General features: G+C 44.9%; 1 protein-coding gene across 6 annotated transcripts in view; it reads left to right on the top strand.

Moving 5' to 3' along the window:
- Window positions 1-19,013, top strand: part of CNOT10 (CCR4-NOT transcription complex subunit 10) — a 281,547-nt gene that overhangs the window by 134,661 nt on the left and 127,873 nt on the right. For all 6 annotated transcript variants that reach the window (XM_069211989.1, XM_069211987.1, XM_069211986.1 and 3 more), the window contains 2 exons: window positions 2,138-2,218; window positions 5,114-5,197. In XM_069211989.1, coding sequence (XP_069068090.1) covers window positions 2,138-2,218; window positions 5,114-5,197 — 165 coding nt within the window. The remainder of the gene's footprint in view (window positions 1-2,137; window positions 2,219-5,113; window positions 5,198-19,013) is intronic.

Genomic DNA, 19,013 nt, shown 5'->3' with positions numbered 1-19,013 from the left:
TTTTTGCAACAATAGAAAATATCTTTTTGATTCTTTATATAGTCTCCACTCCACATACTGGTAGTATTACAGTTACATGAAGGCCATCTCCAATCAACCTTCTAGGGACTCTGTTGTCCCTCTATTAATCTGCTACTCCGACTCGCACACAGAAAAACGCTCACGCTGGAATCATTCGCTCTCTTTCAATTCTCATTCACAGTGGCATTCTACACCCCCTGAAGATAACTATCGCCCAGTTTCTTCCATCTAACACATATTCTCATATCATCATACTTACAGACATGACTCCCTTTCTTTTAAAAGTAGCAATTGCCATACACCACGCACTCGGTAGCTGGTAACACTGTCCTTCCAGTTACTGATGTCCTGGCCTTAGAAGCTTAGGTATTGAAGACCTGTTTAAAACTCCTCACATACTATAGAGCACAATGGCAGTGCTTGCTCTCCTGTAGGGGTGGAGTTGTTACAGACCAACGTTTAGATTGTCTTTGTATTTGTAAAGTTCCTATATTCCATGTGATATGCTGAACAGGTAGTTACTAAGGTGATGTTGCCAAAGCAATACTCAGAAAAGTGTTAATGTCTACATGCGTTTTCGCTCATTTTCAGCATTTTATCACCGCAGAGTATCTCTGTTGACTTGCATAAGAGCAAATATTCCTTGCTATATGTCTGCTTTAAAATACACTTTAATATTCTTTAATATGAAGTATTGCTGAAATTCTGCAAAACGCAGTAATTGTGGAGCATGCTTTAACTTTGCACTAAAGAATTCAGGCAGTGTCTCAAATCAGTCCCCTCTGCTGCTAAAACTCCTAGCGGATTGATACTGCTAGTTTCCTTTGCCTGTGTCATTATTTTCAGCATCTCTTACCCTTACAGCATCCAGGATTTGTGCACCCTTGAAACCTTTGTCTCGTCCCCCAGATCCAGAGGAATATTTGTAGTTTCGCTGAGACCATTCTGAAACAAGAGAAGTCTGTAGGATAGCCGCATTAGCTGTTTACTTGTCGAGTATAACTGGCGTATGATTGGTCCAAGCCAGACATGCCCTGGCTTGGTCCTAGAAGGCCAGATCTACCCGAGATTGTTGGCATAACCATGGACTTTATAAGTGAGTTCTGTGTAGTTTTATTGTATGTGAAAGTAGTTTGTGGGTAACCTGAGAGTACTGCGTGGATTCAGTTTTCTGCCATTCTATTGGAATGTTTGGTCTAAACTGTCATCGGCTTCTTCTCTGGTTTGTGATTTGTTGGGAAAGACTAGAGCAGTGATCAAGCAATATTAGGGTACAGTAGTCGTGATATCACAAGTACCCAATGTCCTTCAGTTATTACTGAGTGGGATACATCAGAACAGTCTGGACTACTTTGTCAGAATTTTTCAGCAAGGTCTCGAATGAAAATGTGTGATCGTGGGCCACACACCGATTTTGACCACTCTCTGGAGTACCTATTTCTTCAACTAAGGTTACATATAGGTTAGTTCCAGCATATTGGTAAACCTTCTGTATTCTCAAATACACTTTATGCGTTGAAGAGTCCACCAAACTGAATTCTGTGAACCAGGACTGAGACTGTTTGTGTAGAAAGTTGAATGTTTTAACTCGTACTATATTATTATTTTATTTAGATGCATACTATTATTAAAAAAAAACAAGCAACCAGCATGTGGTTTACTTACTAGCCAATTCTAATTTAACAAGAGTTGGTAATGTGACAGAATCTAAGTAAAGTCCTAGAATTAAAAGTTACAGTTTAGTGTAACATGGTAACAATTAGTTTTCAGAGTAAGTATGCAAAAGGGCAGCCTGGATGGACCCAGCAGCAAAGCTTCTTCGTCTGCACGTTTTTGCAGTAACCTCTGTTGTCATTAGAATGCTTCATTATACATTTTTGGCACAAAATGAGACACAAATGTTTTAGTTTACCATTTGTGTAATGTTTTACTGTATGGTGTCGTAGTAGCAGTAGAGTTGATACTGGTATTTAGCACTTGTGTAGTTGTACCCAATTAACTGTACGTTACTTGTTCCTCGTTTCTAGAAATGCAAAATAAGTAATTTCTTATTATGTAAACCACTGCACGCAAGTCCAAATAAAAGTGGCTGCATTGTTTTCCTTTATGCATACAGACTGGTAACAACAAAGATGCCTGTAACCAGAAAAATGAAGCAGGAGCTCAAGTAGAAGCTGCGAAATCCAAAATACATCAGGTGAGTATTTTGTCTTTCCAGGTGACTGGAGGGAGGGAGGGAGGGAGGGAAGGGAAGGAGAGAGGGAGGGAGGGAGAGAAAGAATTTGCAAAGATTAGAACTAATTTATTCTTTCCGATGGTCACGTAAAATTAAAAGCCTGCCTACACTTAGTGTCATGTGCTTTGCCTCATCTGAGACTGGCACCATGGCCAGGATACTGCCCTGAAAAAATAACATTAATTGAAGCCAACCTCTATAATAGCAACCTTCTTTTCTATAATACCACTGTTGGTTGAAAAAAAATGGATAGTCCATTAATATAGGATACAGTGTACAATAGTTTTCATTTATTCTTGCATCCATTTCTGTATTTGACTTGGAACTGTGTTTTGTCTCTAATTTTCCATGCTGTTTCTTTACTAAGTGTTAGCTGTTGCAAAGTAAGCTTTAGGACTATGGGAAAGAGAACACAGTCTGGCTGTGTATCTTTCCTTAGCTGTCATGGCTTACAGGTGGTGGAGGGGCATAGAGCTCAGAACAGTACCACAGAGGAGCTCCACCAGCACTAAGTCTGAAAGTTATCTTTAATGTGAAAACTAGGCTCATTCTTGAATTTTTTAACTTTTCAAGACATTTTCAGTGTTTTCTCAATGAGTTTCACTTGTGCCATGTGCATAGATTGTCTACAAAATGGTTTGTATATGTAGAAGATTTCTGAACAGCAACTGACTTGACTTGCTTTCTTATCCACATGATATGAAACAGTTCCTTGTGTGCTCTGCCATCGTTGCCTCAGACCCTTTTAGTAATTCTCATAGTTAAACGTATAAGGACCTTCAGTGAATCCTGTCTTGTCCTTCTGTTTCTTAACTGCCGCGCTATGAAATGATTTTCCCCTCTCTCAGTCCAACCCATTTTACCTTGCACAAGCCACTGACGACTTGACTTTGCTCCTGGAACATCTAAATAGTTTGAGTTATTGAACTTTTTTTCTCTCTTGATGTAACCAGGGCTTGGAAACCCTGTTGAGTTACAGTGCAGTTTAAATTCATTATTTTTTTCAAAACATCTGTCTGCTATAATCTGTCTGGATAAGCATCTCAAATATGATTTGAGCTACCTTTTTGTTTTGTGTCCTTGTAGATGAATTACTTCGCGTGGCTTTAGCTGAATCCTCCTTAATAACTAATTCACATATTCCAGTTGCAGCTTCTCACCTTTTGACAATTACTAAGATAATTTCTGTTACTGCTGCACTGCTTGAAAGAGAGTGCCATGCCAACCAGCAAGAGGAGAGTGGCTTTCTGGAAGTGGACATTGTAGGAAGGGTCCACTACTTGGCCAATATTGAGTTCTGTGGGAGTGTACACAGGAGTGCCTGTAATCACTTTGATGACAGGTTAAACAGGATGGTTTGGCAGGGAGTGACCTTGAAGAGTTCATTTGTGTTTTTTTTTTTTTTTAGCAGTGTCCTGCGCCGTCTTTGGATTTAGAGCAGAAAGCCCTATGTAAAAGATTAGGAGATACGAGGTTAAGGTTGCTGAACTTGTGCAGTAGGATTGACTATGTTTGTGGGAAAGGTACGTTATGAAGTATATTAAGCCATAAAAAATAATGTGATCAAAGGCAATGCAGCACATTCGGTGGCATTATTTTCTAGCTATTTTGGCATTTTAGCACTCTTTCGTGCAATTATCCCAGTGATATTGACCATGCATTGATGTCTTAAGAAAGAAAACCACACCTTCGGTATGACTTATTCAAAATGTTATTCACCACCAATAGATAATTTTGTCTCCCATGAAAACACAGGGAGACAGTTTGTTTAAAACCATTACAGTGTTGCACTGATCAGAAAACGAGCATCTGTGTAGGCACTGCTTGAAATAAAATGTGTGCCTTCTGCTCATTCTGCTTATGTTTTTTATGTTCGTTCTATCGGGCCTGTAGAGAGGAGTAACTTTTCATTAATTTGAGCTAGAAACAACTTTTTGTTACACTTTTGAAAGTGTGCAGCTGCTGCCTCAGAATCGTGTAATATCAGTAGTTCTGCATAAAACATAACTTTAGATCAACACAAGAAGTCTTCACAGCTCAAACCCATGAAAGGAACCCGCAAAACAAAACAATGCAGAAGCAAAACTTTGCAATTAGTGGCTTGATCTCAAAACTCAAGTAAGTTCCTTGTTTGGTATTTGGGAGGTCTAGGAAATTTGATTCACCAAGCACTAACCACGAACGAGGTACGGCAGACAACACTTTAATGTGTTGGAAATTCTTATAAACTCTTTGGTCAATTACATTTTCAGAGCAACATTCTTTTCATTTTTAAATCTCTTCTGTGCCATTGCAGAAGAATCTGGCCATTCCTTATAAGCAATACCTAAATCCCTTCTGCACTTGGAGGGATGCTTGTTGTTCTGTACAGAAGAGATCTGCTTTAGCAGTCAGTCTGCTTTGCTCTTTTGCAAAATGACTGGAATACATGTTCATGAGGCTGGAACTCTTCTCTAATGGCAATGTTAAGAGTCAAGAAGTACAGAGGGCTGCAGAAATGGCATCAAGATATTATACACAGTTTATCATAAACACTTGCTCAAATATTTCAGTACTATTTCTCGCTGACTATTGCATGTAGACCTAATAAATATTGTGCACTTGCTTGGTGCACCTTGAAGTTGTTGACTGTAGAGACTAGTTCCCACGTAAGCTTTTACCCTAGGGGATTACCTTTATTTGGTGTACTGCAGCTGCTGTCTTCCATGATGACTACCTTATAGTTGTGGTTAAATGTGTCTGCTCAACTTACCTTATTCAATAACACTTGACTGTGACCTCTGTCTCACTGTAGTGACAGTACCTGTTATGCATTCTATTGAGTGTTTTAATAGTACATATTTTCTATTTCTTCAGTATAAAGTGAGAGCCTACATACAAATGAAATCTTTGAAAGCATGTAAAAGGGAGATCAAGTCTGTTATGAATACAGCTGGAAATGTAAGTATTAGGCATAATTACCTTCCATTGCATTAGATTATAAATATATTAATAACTAGTTCCTAATTAAAGTGTGGATTATCCTGTTGTTTATTTCATAACCACTAAAATAAACCACCAGAGGTTCCTACTTGACGTTCATTGGACATTTGTCGCTTACAACTATGTGCAACCAGAACATTAAATAATCCCTCCTTGCTGTTTTACCGGTTGTATTCACATTTTCTTGCTGGGTTTCATTTCTGTTATATACACTCATCCTAAATCAAAATAGTCCAGCTTTCTGCTCCCTTTTGGTGTTAATCCTATTGCTCACCTCTCCCACACATGACTCCTTCTTGACCTGATATCCTGCCGTCCTTTCTTTTTCACTCGTTCGATATAATCTACACACAGCAGGACTGGAAAGCTTCTAAAATTATAATTGCCTTAAATATTTTAAGATACGTTTTCTTCATTAGTCATCTGTGCATATGTCCTTGTTCTACAGATACATCACTAATTGTCGCCACCCATTTCATATTTACTCTGCCTGTCAAGTGCAGGTTGTTGCAGTGCATCCACCTTTTTGGGGTCAGCTCTGTTTGTTCTTTCATAATATTTCATACTCAAAGACACATCATTTCCTATTTTGTGTTTAGATTTACAAATCTACAGTCTGCCAAGTGAGAATCAGAAAACATTCTCAATCTCAATCAATGTGCACCTGGTCCATACCCCTTATATTTGGCCATATTTCTCTGGAACAATCCCCCACACCCTATACACCAGTTTTTCCAGTGCTGCTCAGGAGTGCATGCCTTGGACCCACTCATGTTTGGACAGTGATTCAGCATCCTTCCAATGTCTGGCACAATCTCTCTTGTCCACCACATACGCTGTGGCAATCAGGGAGCGGACAGCTCGGGTGTCACCCCCCGAGTCTACTATTCCCAATAAAACAATCTTGGGACCAAACACAAGGGGAATCCCACCACCTTGCTGATATGCTGTCCAGAACACCTGCGCCTATGAACGGGTCCAAATAGTGTGATGAAGGGCATCCTTCTACCACAGCAGTCCTTACTCCTGGCAGAGTTTTTCACAGGTCCATTAGTGTACTGTCGTGGTAGGGTCAGGGGCCAGGTACTTATACCCAGTTGTGCCTTTGAAGTGGGGGTGACTTCAAAGTAGGCCCTTGAAGTACACAAATCCCCCTTTCTTCCCAGGCCTGGCTCCAGACTATCAGTCGGGGGTAATCAGCCCTTTGTGTTGAACACAGGACACTGCCAATTCAGGTGTGTCAGCCCCCCCCCCCCTCCTCCTGCCCAGGAGTAGCTATCAGGATGCAGATTAGTTTGTTGTCTCACCCACCCTTCCTGTGTTTGTGGCAGCCTAGGGGGAATGCACAAAGTGCAGCTGTCACCCACCCCATCCATGTATTGGAGACAGGCTGCAAGTCACCCACAGCAATATGAGCATAGAAATGCCAACTTTCTAAAAGTGTAATTTCTAAAATAGTAATGTTAAATTCAACTTTACCATTAAAGAGGATTTGTCGTTAGCATCCCAAAGATGTGGAACATGATGCAGCTGCTCCTTTCTAATCGGGAATTACAGCTTAAAAGTGTATTAAGGAATTCCCAAGGAGATGTGCCGCCTCACAGTAGTGAAATAACTAATTTGGCTGTTTGTCACTACCAGGACATGTAAAACGTAAAAGTATATGCCCTGCCTGCCTTTTACTAGCACAGCACCCTGCCCTTATGGCTACCTTGGGCCTACCTCAGGGGTGACTTATGTGTAATACAAGTGGTGTTTAAGGCTTGATCAGAAGTTTTAAATGCCAAGTCAAAGTGGCAATAAACTGCACACACAGGCCCTGCAAAGGCAAGCCTGAGACAGGTTTGAAAGGCTACTTGTGTGGGTGCCACAATGAGTGCTTCAGGCTTACTAGTAGCATTTTATTTACAGGCTCTGGGTTTATGATATACCACTTTACAAGTGTAGGAAGCTGGCCTGGTGTGTGGTGGGCACCTGATGTGCTTAAACTCTATACCAGGTACAGGCATCCCCTATTAGTGTAGTGTAGGCAGTGTCTAGAAACCAGGCTCTCTAGAGGTAGCTGTGGATGAGCAGCCAACGCTTATTCAGGAGGCATGCAAAGCTCATGCAATACCACTGTAGTCACACAGCACTTACACACATGAAAGAAAGAACTCAGTGTTACAAAAATAAAGGTACTTTATTTTAGTGACACAATTACCAAAAAGTACTAGAGGGGCAACCTTCCAATAGGAGGTAAGTAACACATTAGATATGTACACTAGTAATCCGCAGTAGGCATAGAAAGTATTAAAAAAAACAGTGCAAATAGCAATAGACAATAGTGACACTAGGGGGAGCCCAAACCATATACTGAAAAAATGGAATGTGAATGCAGGACCCCCACCTTGGTAAGTGGAATGTGTAGAGGGGAACTGGGGGATCGAGGGGACTAGGAAACCCCAAAGGTAAGTACCACAGTGCCCCCTAGCGACCAGGAAGAAAGCAGTAAGTGACTGGATTTTCCCAAAACCACCCAAAAGGAAGGAAAAGAAGAAAATGCAACACCCAGACAAGACTGCAAGAAACCAACGGTGGATTCCTGAAGAGGAAGACCTGTGGAAGAAGGGGACCAAGTCCAGAAGTCACAGAAGAGTCCAGGGTTGGGTACTACCCAACCAGCTGTGGTTGCAGGAGTTGGTCGACGGTAGGAAGAAGATGGTCAGGAATGGCCCTGGAGCAGGTGAAGAGTTCCTGGAGGATGCAGTCGATGTCCCACCCCAGATGGATGATTGCAGTCGGCGAGTGGTGTGAAAGAGCCACCAACAAGCCTTGGCAAAGGTAGAAGTTGCGCTGAAGCAAAGGTGGAGCTGCCGGGGACAACCAAGGTCCAGGAGGACTCAACCCATGGGGGAGTCCAAGGCGGACCCTCAGCAAGGCAGAGACTCCACAGAAGAAGAGGCAGCCCTCACAGGAGACCCACTGGACACAGGAGTCATAGAGGAACCCACGCAGCACAACTGGAGAAGGGTCCCACGCCGCAGGAGAAGCATACAGAGGGCTGTGCGTTGCAGGAAGGAGTGCTGGGGCTGCACGGAGCCTGAAGATCCCTTGGAGGAGATGCCAACAAGCATTGGTAGCTGCAAGAGATATGGTGCACGGGGTACTGTCCTGCGTGGGATGTCAAGGGCTTACCTCCACCAAAGTTGGACAGCTGGCAGAGAGGACCAAGAGGACTTTTCCAGACCACCAACTGTGATGCAGGATCCACGCAGCTCAGGATGAGAGGAGATCCATGCAGCCGGTCGTCATTGCAGTTGGTGCCTGCGGATGCAGTGGAGTGTCTCCTTTATTCCAAGGGAGATTCCTTCTTCCTTCTTGTGCAGACTGAAGACTTGCCGCCCTCAGAAGATGCACGGCCGGGGAAATGTTGCAGAAGCTGGAAGGAGCCGTGGAAACAATGTTGCAAGCAGAGTCTTCATCGTGGATGCAGATTGTCGGTTCCTGGAATGTCTAGTTGCGGTTCCAGTGGTTAGAATTCGAAGTAGAGGTTGCGGAGGAGTCCTGCTGGAATCTTGCAAGCCGAATCTGAGGACCCACCGGAGAGAGAGACCCTAAATAGCCATGAAAGGGGGATTGGTCGCCTAGCCAGGTGCCCACCTATCATGAGGGGGCTCTGATGTCACCTGCTTGACCTGGCCACTCAGGTGCTCCCAGAGGTCCCTGCCAACCTTGGATTCAAGATGGCAGAACCCAGGGATCCTCTGGAGGAGCTCTGGGCACCACCCCTGGAGTGGTGATGGACAGGCGAGTGGTCACCCTCTGAGAGGAAATTCTTTGTTCTGCCTTCCTGGGCTTGAGCAGTTCAAGCAGCAGGAGGGCAGAAAACTGTCTGAGGGGTGGCAGCAGCTTGGGCTGCCCGGAAAACCCCAGAGTGCTGTTAGGAGCGAAGGAGCCCCCAGAGTGCATGGAATCATATGTTCGATGGCATCTGTCGCTGTAGATACGCATGTTTTGCAATAGCTCGCCATCTGGTGTTGGGCCGGAGTGTTACAAGTTGTTTTTCTTCGAAGAAGTCTTTCGAGTCACGGGACCGAGTGACTCCTCCTTTTGTCTCCATTGCGCATGGGCGTCGACTCCATCTTCGATTGTTTTTTTACCGCCATCGGGTTCGGACGTGTTCCTGTCGCTCCGAGTTTCGGAACGGAAAGATAGCTAATTTCGGAAGATTTTCGTCGGTATTGTTGCGTTCGGGATCGGCGTACTTAGATTCCACACCGCATCGAAGATCGAAGAGCTCCGGTGCCCTTCGGGGTAGTTTTTCGATCCCCCGTCGGGGCCTGGTCAGCCCGACCGCGTGCTGAAGAACGCCGATGGAACGGACCCCGTTCCGTTTCTGCCCCAAATGCCACAATAAATACCCCTATACAGACCAACACTTGGTCTGTAACCTGTGCCTGTCACCTGAGCACAGTGAAGACACCTGTGAGGCCTGTCGTGCGTTCCGGTCCCGAAAGACACTCCGAGACCGTCGAGCCAGAAGACTTTAGATGGCGTCCGCGCCGACAGCCCACCGAGAGTTCGAGGAGCAGGAAGAGGAAGGTTCCTTCTCGATCCAAGAATCGGACTCCGAAGGATTCGACGATACACAAACCGTGAGTAAGACGTCGAAAACCACACAGAGAAAGATTTACAAGGCCCAGGGGACGCCACTGCCATCAGGCCATGGCTCCACCCATAAATTCGGTGACTGACCGTCGGCACCGAAAAAGGCCCAAACAGTGCCGAGGTTGTCCGACTCCGGTCGAGACACCGGCACGCAGCCTTCTCGGGACCGAGAAAGTGCTGGAGACAAGCCTCGACACCGAGATGCCGGTGTGGACACGGCTCGACGCCGAGACAGCGGCACCGAAGAAGATCGACGCCGAGAGGTTTCGGCCCCGAAAAAGAAAAAAGTCACCTCGGAGCCGAAAAAACACGCAGACAGGGTTTCGATGCCGAAACAAACTGCAAGCGACCCAGCTTCAGGCTCTTATACAAAAGAGCACTCGCTAACCTCCCAAATGCAAAAGCATAGGTTTGAGGAAGAGCTACAAGCAACTGATGTGGACCATACGCAAAAGCGTATCTTCATACAGCAGGGGACAGGAAAAATAAGCACCCTTCCCCCCATTAGAAGAAAGAGAAGGTTGGAGTTCCAAACTGAACAGACACCACAACCAAAAGTGGTAAAAAGAGTTACCCCACCACCCTCTCCTCCGCCCGTGATTAACGTCTCACCAGCACGAACTCCATCACACTCCCCAGCTCACACCACCATAAGCCAGGGTGACCAAGATCAAGACGCATGGGACCTATACGACGCCCCAGTGTCAGATAACAGTCCGGAGGCATACCCTACGAAGCCATCTCCACCAGAAGACAGCACCGCGTATTCTCAAGTGGTGGCTAGAGCAGCACAATTTCACAACGTAAGCCTCCACTCAGAACAGGTCGAGGATGATTTTTTATTCAACACACTCTCCTCCACCCACAGCTCATACCAAAGCCTGCCTATGCTCCCTGGTATGCTCCGGCACGCGAAAGAAATCTTTAAGGAGCCGGTCAAAAGTAGGGCAATCACACCAAGGGTGGAAAAAAAGTATAAGGCGCCTCCTACAGACCCAGTTTTCATCACTACACAGCTGCCACCAGACTCTGTTGTTGTAGGAGCAGCTAGGAAAAGGGCCAACTCTCACACATCTGGAGATGCACCACCCCCAGATAAAGAAAGCTGCAAGTTCGATGCAGCTGGTAAAAGAGTCGCAGCACAAGCTGCAAACCAGTGGCGCATCGCGAACTCCCAGGCACTACTTGCGCGCTATGACAGAGCCCACTGGGACGAGATGCAACATCTCATTGAACATCTGCCCAAGGACTTACAAAATAGGGCAAAGCAAGTGGTTGAGGAGGGACAGACCATTTCCAACAACCAGATCCGCTCCTCCATGGACGCTGCAGATACAGCTGCACGGACAATTAATACATCTGTAACTATCAGAAGGCATGCATGGCTCCGAACGTCTGGATTTAAACCAGAGATTCAACAAGCAGTTCTCAATATGCCTTTTAATGAAAAAGAACTGTTCGGTCCAGAAGTGGACACAGCGATTGAGAAACTCAAAAAAGATACGGACACTGCCAAAGCCATGGGCGCACTCTACTCCCCGCAGAGCAGAGGGAATTACAGCACATTACGTAAAACGCCCTTTCGAGGGGGGTTTCGGGGTCAGAGCACACAAGCCAGCACCTCACAAGCAACACCGTCCAGTTACCAGTGACAGTATAGAGGAGGTTTTCGGGGACAATATAGAGGAGGGCAATTCCCTAGAAATAGAGGAAGATTTCAGAGCCCCAAAACCCCTACTACTAAACAGTGACTCACATGTCACTCACCCCCTCCACACAACACCAGTGGGGGGAAGAATAAGTCATTATTACAAAGCATGGGAGGAAATCACTACAGACACTTGGGTTCTAGCAATTATCCAACATGGTTATTGCATAGAATTTCTACAATTCCCTCCAAACATACCACCAAAAGCACAAAATTTGACAACACACCATTCCAATCTCCTGGAGATAGAAGTGCAGGCACTATTGCAAAAGAATGCAATCGAATTAGTGCCAAACACACAAATAAACACAGGAGTTTACTCACTGTATTTTCTGATACCAAAGAAGGACAAAACGCTGAGACCAATCCTAGACCTCAGAGTAGTGAACACTTTCATCAAATCAGACCACTTTCACATGGTCACACTACAAGAAGTATTGCCATTGCTAAAACTACACGACTACATGGCAACTTTAGACCTCAAGGATGCTTATTTCCATATACCAATACACCCATCGCACAGGAAATACCTAAGGTTTGTATTCAAAGGAATACATTACCAATTCAAGGTACTGCCTTTCGGATTAACAACCGCACCAAGAGTCTTTACCAAATGCCTAGCGGTAGTCGCTGCACACATAAGAAGGCAGCAAATACATGTGTTCCCATATCTAGACGACTGGCTAATCAAGGCCCATTCGTTAATACAGTGCTCAAATCACACAAATCATATCATACAAACCCTCTTCAAACTAGGGTTCACTGTCAATTTCACAAAATCCAAAATTCTGCCGCGCAAGGTACAACAATACCTGGGAGCCATAATAGACACATCAAAAGGAGTAGCCACTCCAAGTCCACAAAGAATTCGAAATTTCAACACCATCATACAACGCATGTATCCAACACAAAGGATACACGCAAAGATGGTACTACAACTCCTAGGCATGATGTCTTCATGCATAGCCATTGTCCCAAACGCAAGACTGCACATGAGGCCCTTACAACAGTGCCTAGCATCACAATGGTCACAAGCACAGGGTCACCTTCTAGATCTGGTGTTAATAGACCGCCAAACTTACCTCTCGCTTCTGTGGTGGAACAACATAAATTTAAACAAAGGGCGGCCTTTCCAAGACCCAGTGCCACAATACGTAATAACAACAGATGCTTCCATGACAGGGTGGGGAGCACACCTCGATCAACACAGCATACAAGGACAATGGAACGTACATCAAACAAAACTGCATATAAATCACCTAGAACTTCTAGCAGTTTTTTAAGCACTAAAAGCTTTCCAACCAATAATAGTTCACAAATACATTCTCGTCAAAACAGACAACATGACAACAATGTATTATCTAAACAAGCAGGGGGGGGACGCACTCCACGCAGTTAAGCCTGCTAGCACAAAAGATTTGGCGTTGGGCAATTCACAACCAAATTCGCCTAATAGCACAATTTATACCAGGGATCCAAAATCAACTCGCAGACAATCTCTCTCGAGATCACCAACAGGTCCACGAATGGGAAATTCACCCCCCAAATTCTGAACACTTATTTCAAACTCTGGGGAACACCTCAGATAGACTTGTTTGCGACAAGGGAGAACGCAAAATGCCAAAACTTCGCATCCAGATACCCACACGAACAATCCCAAGGCAATGCCCTATGGATGAACTGGTCAGGGATATTTGCTTACGCTTTTCCTCCTCTCCCTCTCCTTCCTTACCTGGTAAACAAACTCAGTCAAAACAAACTCAAACTCATATTGATAGCACCAACTTGGGCAAGGCAACCCTGGTACACAACGCTGCTAGACCTATCAGTAGTACCCTGCATCAAATTGCCCAACAGGCCAGATCTGTTGACACAGCACAACCAAAAGATCAGACACCCAGATCCAGCATCGCTGAATCTAGCAATCTGGCTCCTGAAATCCTAGAATTCGGGCACTTACAACTTACCCAAGAATGTATGGAAGTCAAAAAACAAGCCAGAAGGCCATCCACCAGGCACTGCTATGCAAGTAAATGGAAGAGGTTTGTTTGCTACTGCCATATTAATCAAATACAACCATTACACACAACTCCAGAACATGTAGTGGGTTACTTGCTTTACTTACAAAAATCTAACCTGGCTTTCTCTTCCATTAAAATACACCTTGCAGCAATATCTGCATACCTGCAGACTACCTATTCAACTTCCCTATATAAGATACCAGTCATTAAAGCATTCATGGAGGGCCTTAGGAGAATTATACCACCAAGAACACCACCTGTTCCTTCATGGAACCTAAATGTTGTCCTAACTAGACTTATGGGTCCACCTTTTGAACCCATGCACTCCTGCGACATACAGTTCCTAACCTGGAAGGTGGCATTTCTCATCGCCATTACTTCCCTAAGAAGAGTAAGCGAGATTCAGGCGTTTACAATACAGGAACCTTTTATACAACTACACAAGAATAAGGTCGTCCTAAGGACCAATCCTAAATTTTTGCCAAAGGTTATTTCACCGTTCCATCTAAATCAAACAGCGGAACTTCCAGTGTTCTTTCCACAGCCAGATACCGTAGCTGAAAGGGCACTACATACATTAGATGTCAAAAGAGCATTGATGTATTACATTGACAGAACAAAAAACATCAGAAAGACTAAACAACTATTTATTGCATTTCAAAAACCTCATGCAGGAAACCCAATATCAAAACAAGGTATAGCCAGATGGATAGTTAAATGCATCCAAATCTGCTACCTTAAAGCTAAACGACAGCTGCCCATTACACCAAGGGCACACTCAACCAGAAAGAAAGGTGCTACCATGGCCTTTCTAGGAAACATCCCAATGCAAGAAATATGTAAGGCAGCCACATGGTCTACGCCTCACACATTCACCAAGCACTACTGTGTAGACGTGTTATCCGCACAACAAGCCACAGTAGGTCAAGCCGTATTAAGAACATTATTTCAGGCTACTTCCACTCCTACAGGCTGATCCACCGCTTTTGGGGAGATAACTGCTTACTAGTCTATGCAAAACATGCGTATCTACAGCGACAGATGCCATCGAACTGAAAATGTCACTTACCCAGTGTACATCTGTTCGTGGCATCGGTCGCAGTAGATTCGCATGTGCCCACCGCCTCCCCGGGAGCCTGTAGCAGTTTGGAAGTTACCTTCAATTATTTATATATGTATCATCTCAACCTTAAATAGGTGCATACTTAGTCACTCCATTGCATGGGCACTATTACTACAATTCAACTCCTACCTCACCCTCTGCGGGGAAAAACAATCGAAGATGGAGTCGACGCCCATGCGCAATGGAGACAAAAGGAGGAGTCACTCGGTCCCGTGACTCGAAAGACTTCTTCGAAGAAAAACAACTTGTAACACTCCGGCCCAACACCAGATGGCGAGCTATTGCAAAACATGCGAATCTACTGCGACCGATGCCACGAACAGATGTACACTGGGTAAGTGACATTTTCATTCCAATACTGGTAACAGTATTGGGGTATGATTCTGAGATGTTTGATACCAAACATGCCTAGGTTCACAGTTACCATTATGTAGCTGGACGTAGGTAGTGACCTATGTCCAGTACACGCATACAATGGCATCCCTGCGCTCACGAAGTCTAGGAAAATGGAACTGGAGTTAATGGGGCACCTCTGCTAGTGCAGGGGTGCCCTCACACACAGGTACTTGCACCCTGCCCCCTCGGCTAATAGGGCCTGCCGTAAGGGTGACTTATGGTGACCTGGTGCAGTGACTTGTAGTGAAAGGGGTGCATGCACTCTTTCACACAGGCTGCAATGGCAGGCCTGCAGATACACTTTACATTGGCTGCAGCATGTATTATGGCACCCATGGGGATCCCCTGGTACCCCAATGCCCTCGGCCCCATATACTAGGGAATTACATGGGGGCACCTGTATGCCAAATGTGGGGTGTAAGTGGTTAAAGTAACCAAGTTTGAAGGGAGAGAGCTTAGTCACTGGGGTCCTGGTTAGCAGGATCACAGTCAAACACACTGATAAAAAGGCAAAAAGTGGGGTTAATCATGCTAAAAGGAGGCTACCTTCCTACAACAAGGGACTTATAAGTAAGTTAAATGTGCCAGTTGTGTATACACGAATGTTAACAAGTTTAATGAAGAAGTACAGGCACGTTAGCACTGGTCAGCAGTGGTGAAGTGCTCCGAGTCCTAAGTCCAACAAAAAGATACAGTAAAAAGAGGAGGGCAACAGGCAAAAAGTTTGGGGGAAGACCACCTTAAGAAAGACTGGAGTAACAGTATCCCTAATCCCTTCCATGACGTTCTCGCCCCACAGCCACCATGCATACAACTGCCCTACCCCCTTTCTCCTTGGTCACCCCTCCCCCACTGTCAGCAATACCGGTGAGTTGTCCCATAATGCTCGGGGAAGAATTCAGGTCTGCCTGACATCTGAGGAGGAAGTAGTCCAGTCAGGAGGACGTGTCATATAGGGTGGGTGGGGAGAGTGGGCTATTAAGTATACTTCCTCTCAGTGCAGTGCTGGAATCACCCAGCGTCGACTAATCCCAGAGTGTCTTCCCAGGAGCGAAGAAGGGAGTCCAGAGGACTCCTGGAGCAGACGTTGTATCCAGCACTGGGTCCACGACCGCATTAAAATCTCCCCTAGTAGTGTGAAGCCAGGGGTAACTGCTGTTAAATGCGCCACCACTGCCTCCAGGGTCACTCCCAATAATTGCTTCACAGCGCCCACGCCACTCCATCCAACATCTCATCAACAATACAAACCTCCCCTGCTGATCATTGTGTACCTCGTGGACCACCAGCGGGAAGGTGCATTTCAGCAAGATGGCCACATCCCTGGACCCCCTTGTGTACCCAGAAAGATAAACTCAAATCTCCCTAAAAAGGAACACCTAGTCCCCAGAAGATGTCTCTTGTAAGAAGATGACTATGGGGCCATGTCTGTTTACATATGCCATAACCGCCCCCCTCTTGATCTTGTTGTTGAGACCATTCACATTCCAAGTAACTGTCTTATATTCCCCTAATTGACCCCCCCACATTACCAGTAGCTCCAGTGTACTGAAATGTGCATGTAGACTATCAACAGCAAACTTGTGAGACTCAGGACATAGATCCTGTATAACTGAAAAATAAACACAAAAACGCCCCAACTTACTGCTGGAGATGCTGCAACTGGCAACCACTAGACCCCGAGCCTCCGCACCACCTCACACTCCCTCCTCCCTTCCCCCTCCCCCCCACACTTGAAGCATATGTAGCCCTAAAAATGTAATCATAACTTCCCAACAAAACACACACTTGTCAGATGCCCACTGGCCCACATTTCAAAAGGATGTTGCGGTACGTTCTGAACACCTAAAAGAAAATTAATTGCACATTGAGTAGGAGAAGTCACGGAGAGACTGGGTTGTACCTTTGACCTTGGGAAGTGTTAGAAATGGGGTCTCTAGTTGGCAGTCAGTTTACAACCTGTTCAAGTAGGGACCCTCACTCTAGTCAAAGTAAGGTAACTACCCAGCTCCGGTAACCCCTGCTCCCCCTTTGGTAGCTTGGCACGAGTAGTCCGGCTTATCTCAGAAGCAGTGTGTGAAGCATTTGCACATAACACACAGTAATACAGTGAAAACACTACAAAAGGACATCACACCAGTTTCAGAAAAATAGCCAATATTTTTCTGTGTAAAACAGGACAAGCTCCTTCTGGAGCTATCACGGCATCGTGAACAACAAAACCAACAGTTCTGGCCAACCGCGGGGTCGCGGGCCAGCTACGGTGTCAGGAAGACCAGAAAACAGTACCTTGGAAATGTAGGGCGTTGTGATCCTCGCGACAAGATCCGGAGTGCGGCGTGGGTTCTGGAGGTCAGTGCAGGGGTCGTCGGGCCCTTGAAGTCGCACGCATTGCAGGCTGATGACAAAGTCAGGCATCTGCTACAAATAAACCAGGACACTGCAAATGCTACAGCTTGAGACAGGCTCAGTTTTGTTGCTGTAAGTTACAAACCTCTTCAGTATATATGGACAATGGGGGCAAAGTAACAGACTTTGATTTTAACAAACCATGTATTCTTGGTATACAGACAAGTCTTGCTTATGTTCCAGAATGACGTTTTTACTGCTAAATCCATTGGTGCTATTGTGTGAGACAGAAGAGCATCTTTGTGGGTGGTTCTCCTTTTCGTAACTGTTTTCTGCTTGTATTTTATACTATGAACACTGGTTGGCTGTTAGACAGGAAAGTCCCCCAGTGCATGTGCTGTGAGCCTAAAATGATGAACCTTTGGCTCTACCCAGTTTAACTGTTAAATACCATCACAATATTATGTGGCCGAAAGTGCACATGTGCAGTAAAATATAAATATGTGGGCTGCAGCATATCTGCAGGCCTCTTACTGCAAACCTTGGCAACTGCAGCCTAAATACTGATTCAGCACGTCAAAGAAAATCATTTTGCTGGGGATAAAATTCACCATTTTACATTAGCTATGTCATTTCTAGGGTGCCTTGGAACCCACAGTGTTTTGGTGACTGATATGAAATGCAGAATATTCAATAGTAAAATAGTTGCGTCGCTGCATTGACCAGATCAAAGGTCTAGATTGTTTGCATACGCTGCAGCAGCTTCTCCCTATTAAAAAAGGCCTTCACTGGATTAAGTGTCAAAATTGCACGAGTTAGTTTGTGGAAAACACTACAGAGATGATCTGTACACCATTGGAATATTTATGCAAACTTTAATTCCACTGTGACTTTTTTTTTAGTAAACATATTGTGTGGGTGATTTTTAAAAAAGCTTTACTTGAGAGCCTAAGCAACAATCCATTCTGTTTGACCAGGCTTTCCTTTCGCCAATGGCAGCAATTAACTCTTTAAATAGGTATTTAAGAACAAAGGCCTGGGTCTGCCAAGACTGTTTCTGGTGGGAACAAGTTTATCACTGATTAGCTACCCAGCATAGCTTGGAATATTGAGGGTCAGCAAGTACACAGGTCCATACACAAAATTAGACCCAGACATGAAGGTCTGCAATAGCATGTTTGATGCTAAATAGTACTCTGAAGCTGCTGTGATCCTGGCCTGGCCGTCTTTCCTGATTAGAGGAGAGTAAAGTGAATCAGTCATGGTTGGTGATATAGTAGAAGGAGAGGAAGGTTTCTGGGAGTCTCTGACAGAAGGAAATAAGTTCTGCCACTTTGATACAACTCTAGAGTGGATAATTGTGGTGGTATAGAGTGGCTGGAAAGCAACAGTAACTACTATACAAGAGGGCTGCATGGAACAAGACAAACTGGGTTTGGAGTTATCCATCAGTGGTTAGTGGCCTTGAAAACAAAAGCTACCCATTGCACACAATAAACGGGCTGGGTCCGTGGGCCTTTGCAGGAG

The sequence above is a fragment of the Pleurodeles waltl genome, chromosome 10 (genome assembly GCF_031143425.1).
Source record: "Pleurodeles waltl isolate 20211129_DDA chromosome 10, aPleWal1.hap1.20221129, whole genome shotgun sequence".
In the NCBI taxonomy this organism is placed as follows: domain Eukaryota; kingdom Metazoa; phylum Chordata; class Amphibia; order Caudata; family Salamandridae; genus Pleurodeles; species Pleurodeles waltl.
Note: the sequence above shows the minus strand (reverse complement) of the source record. Positions and strands in the feature narration are given on the sequence as shown.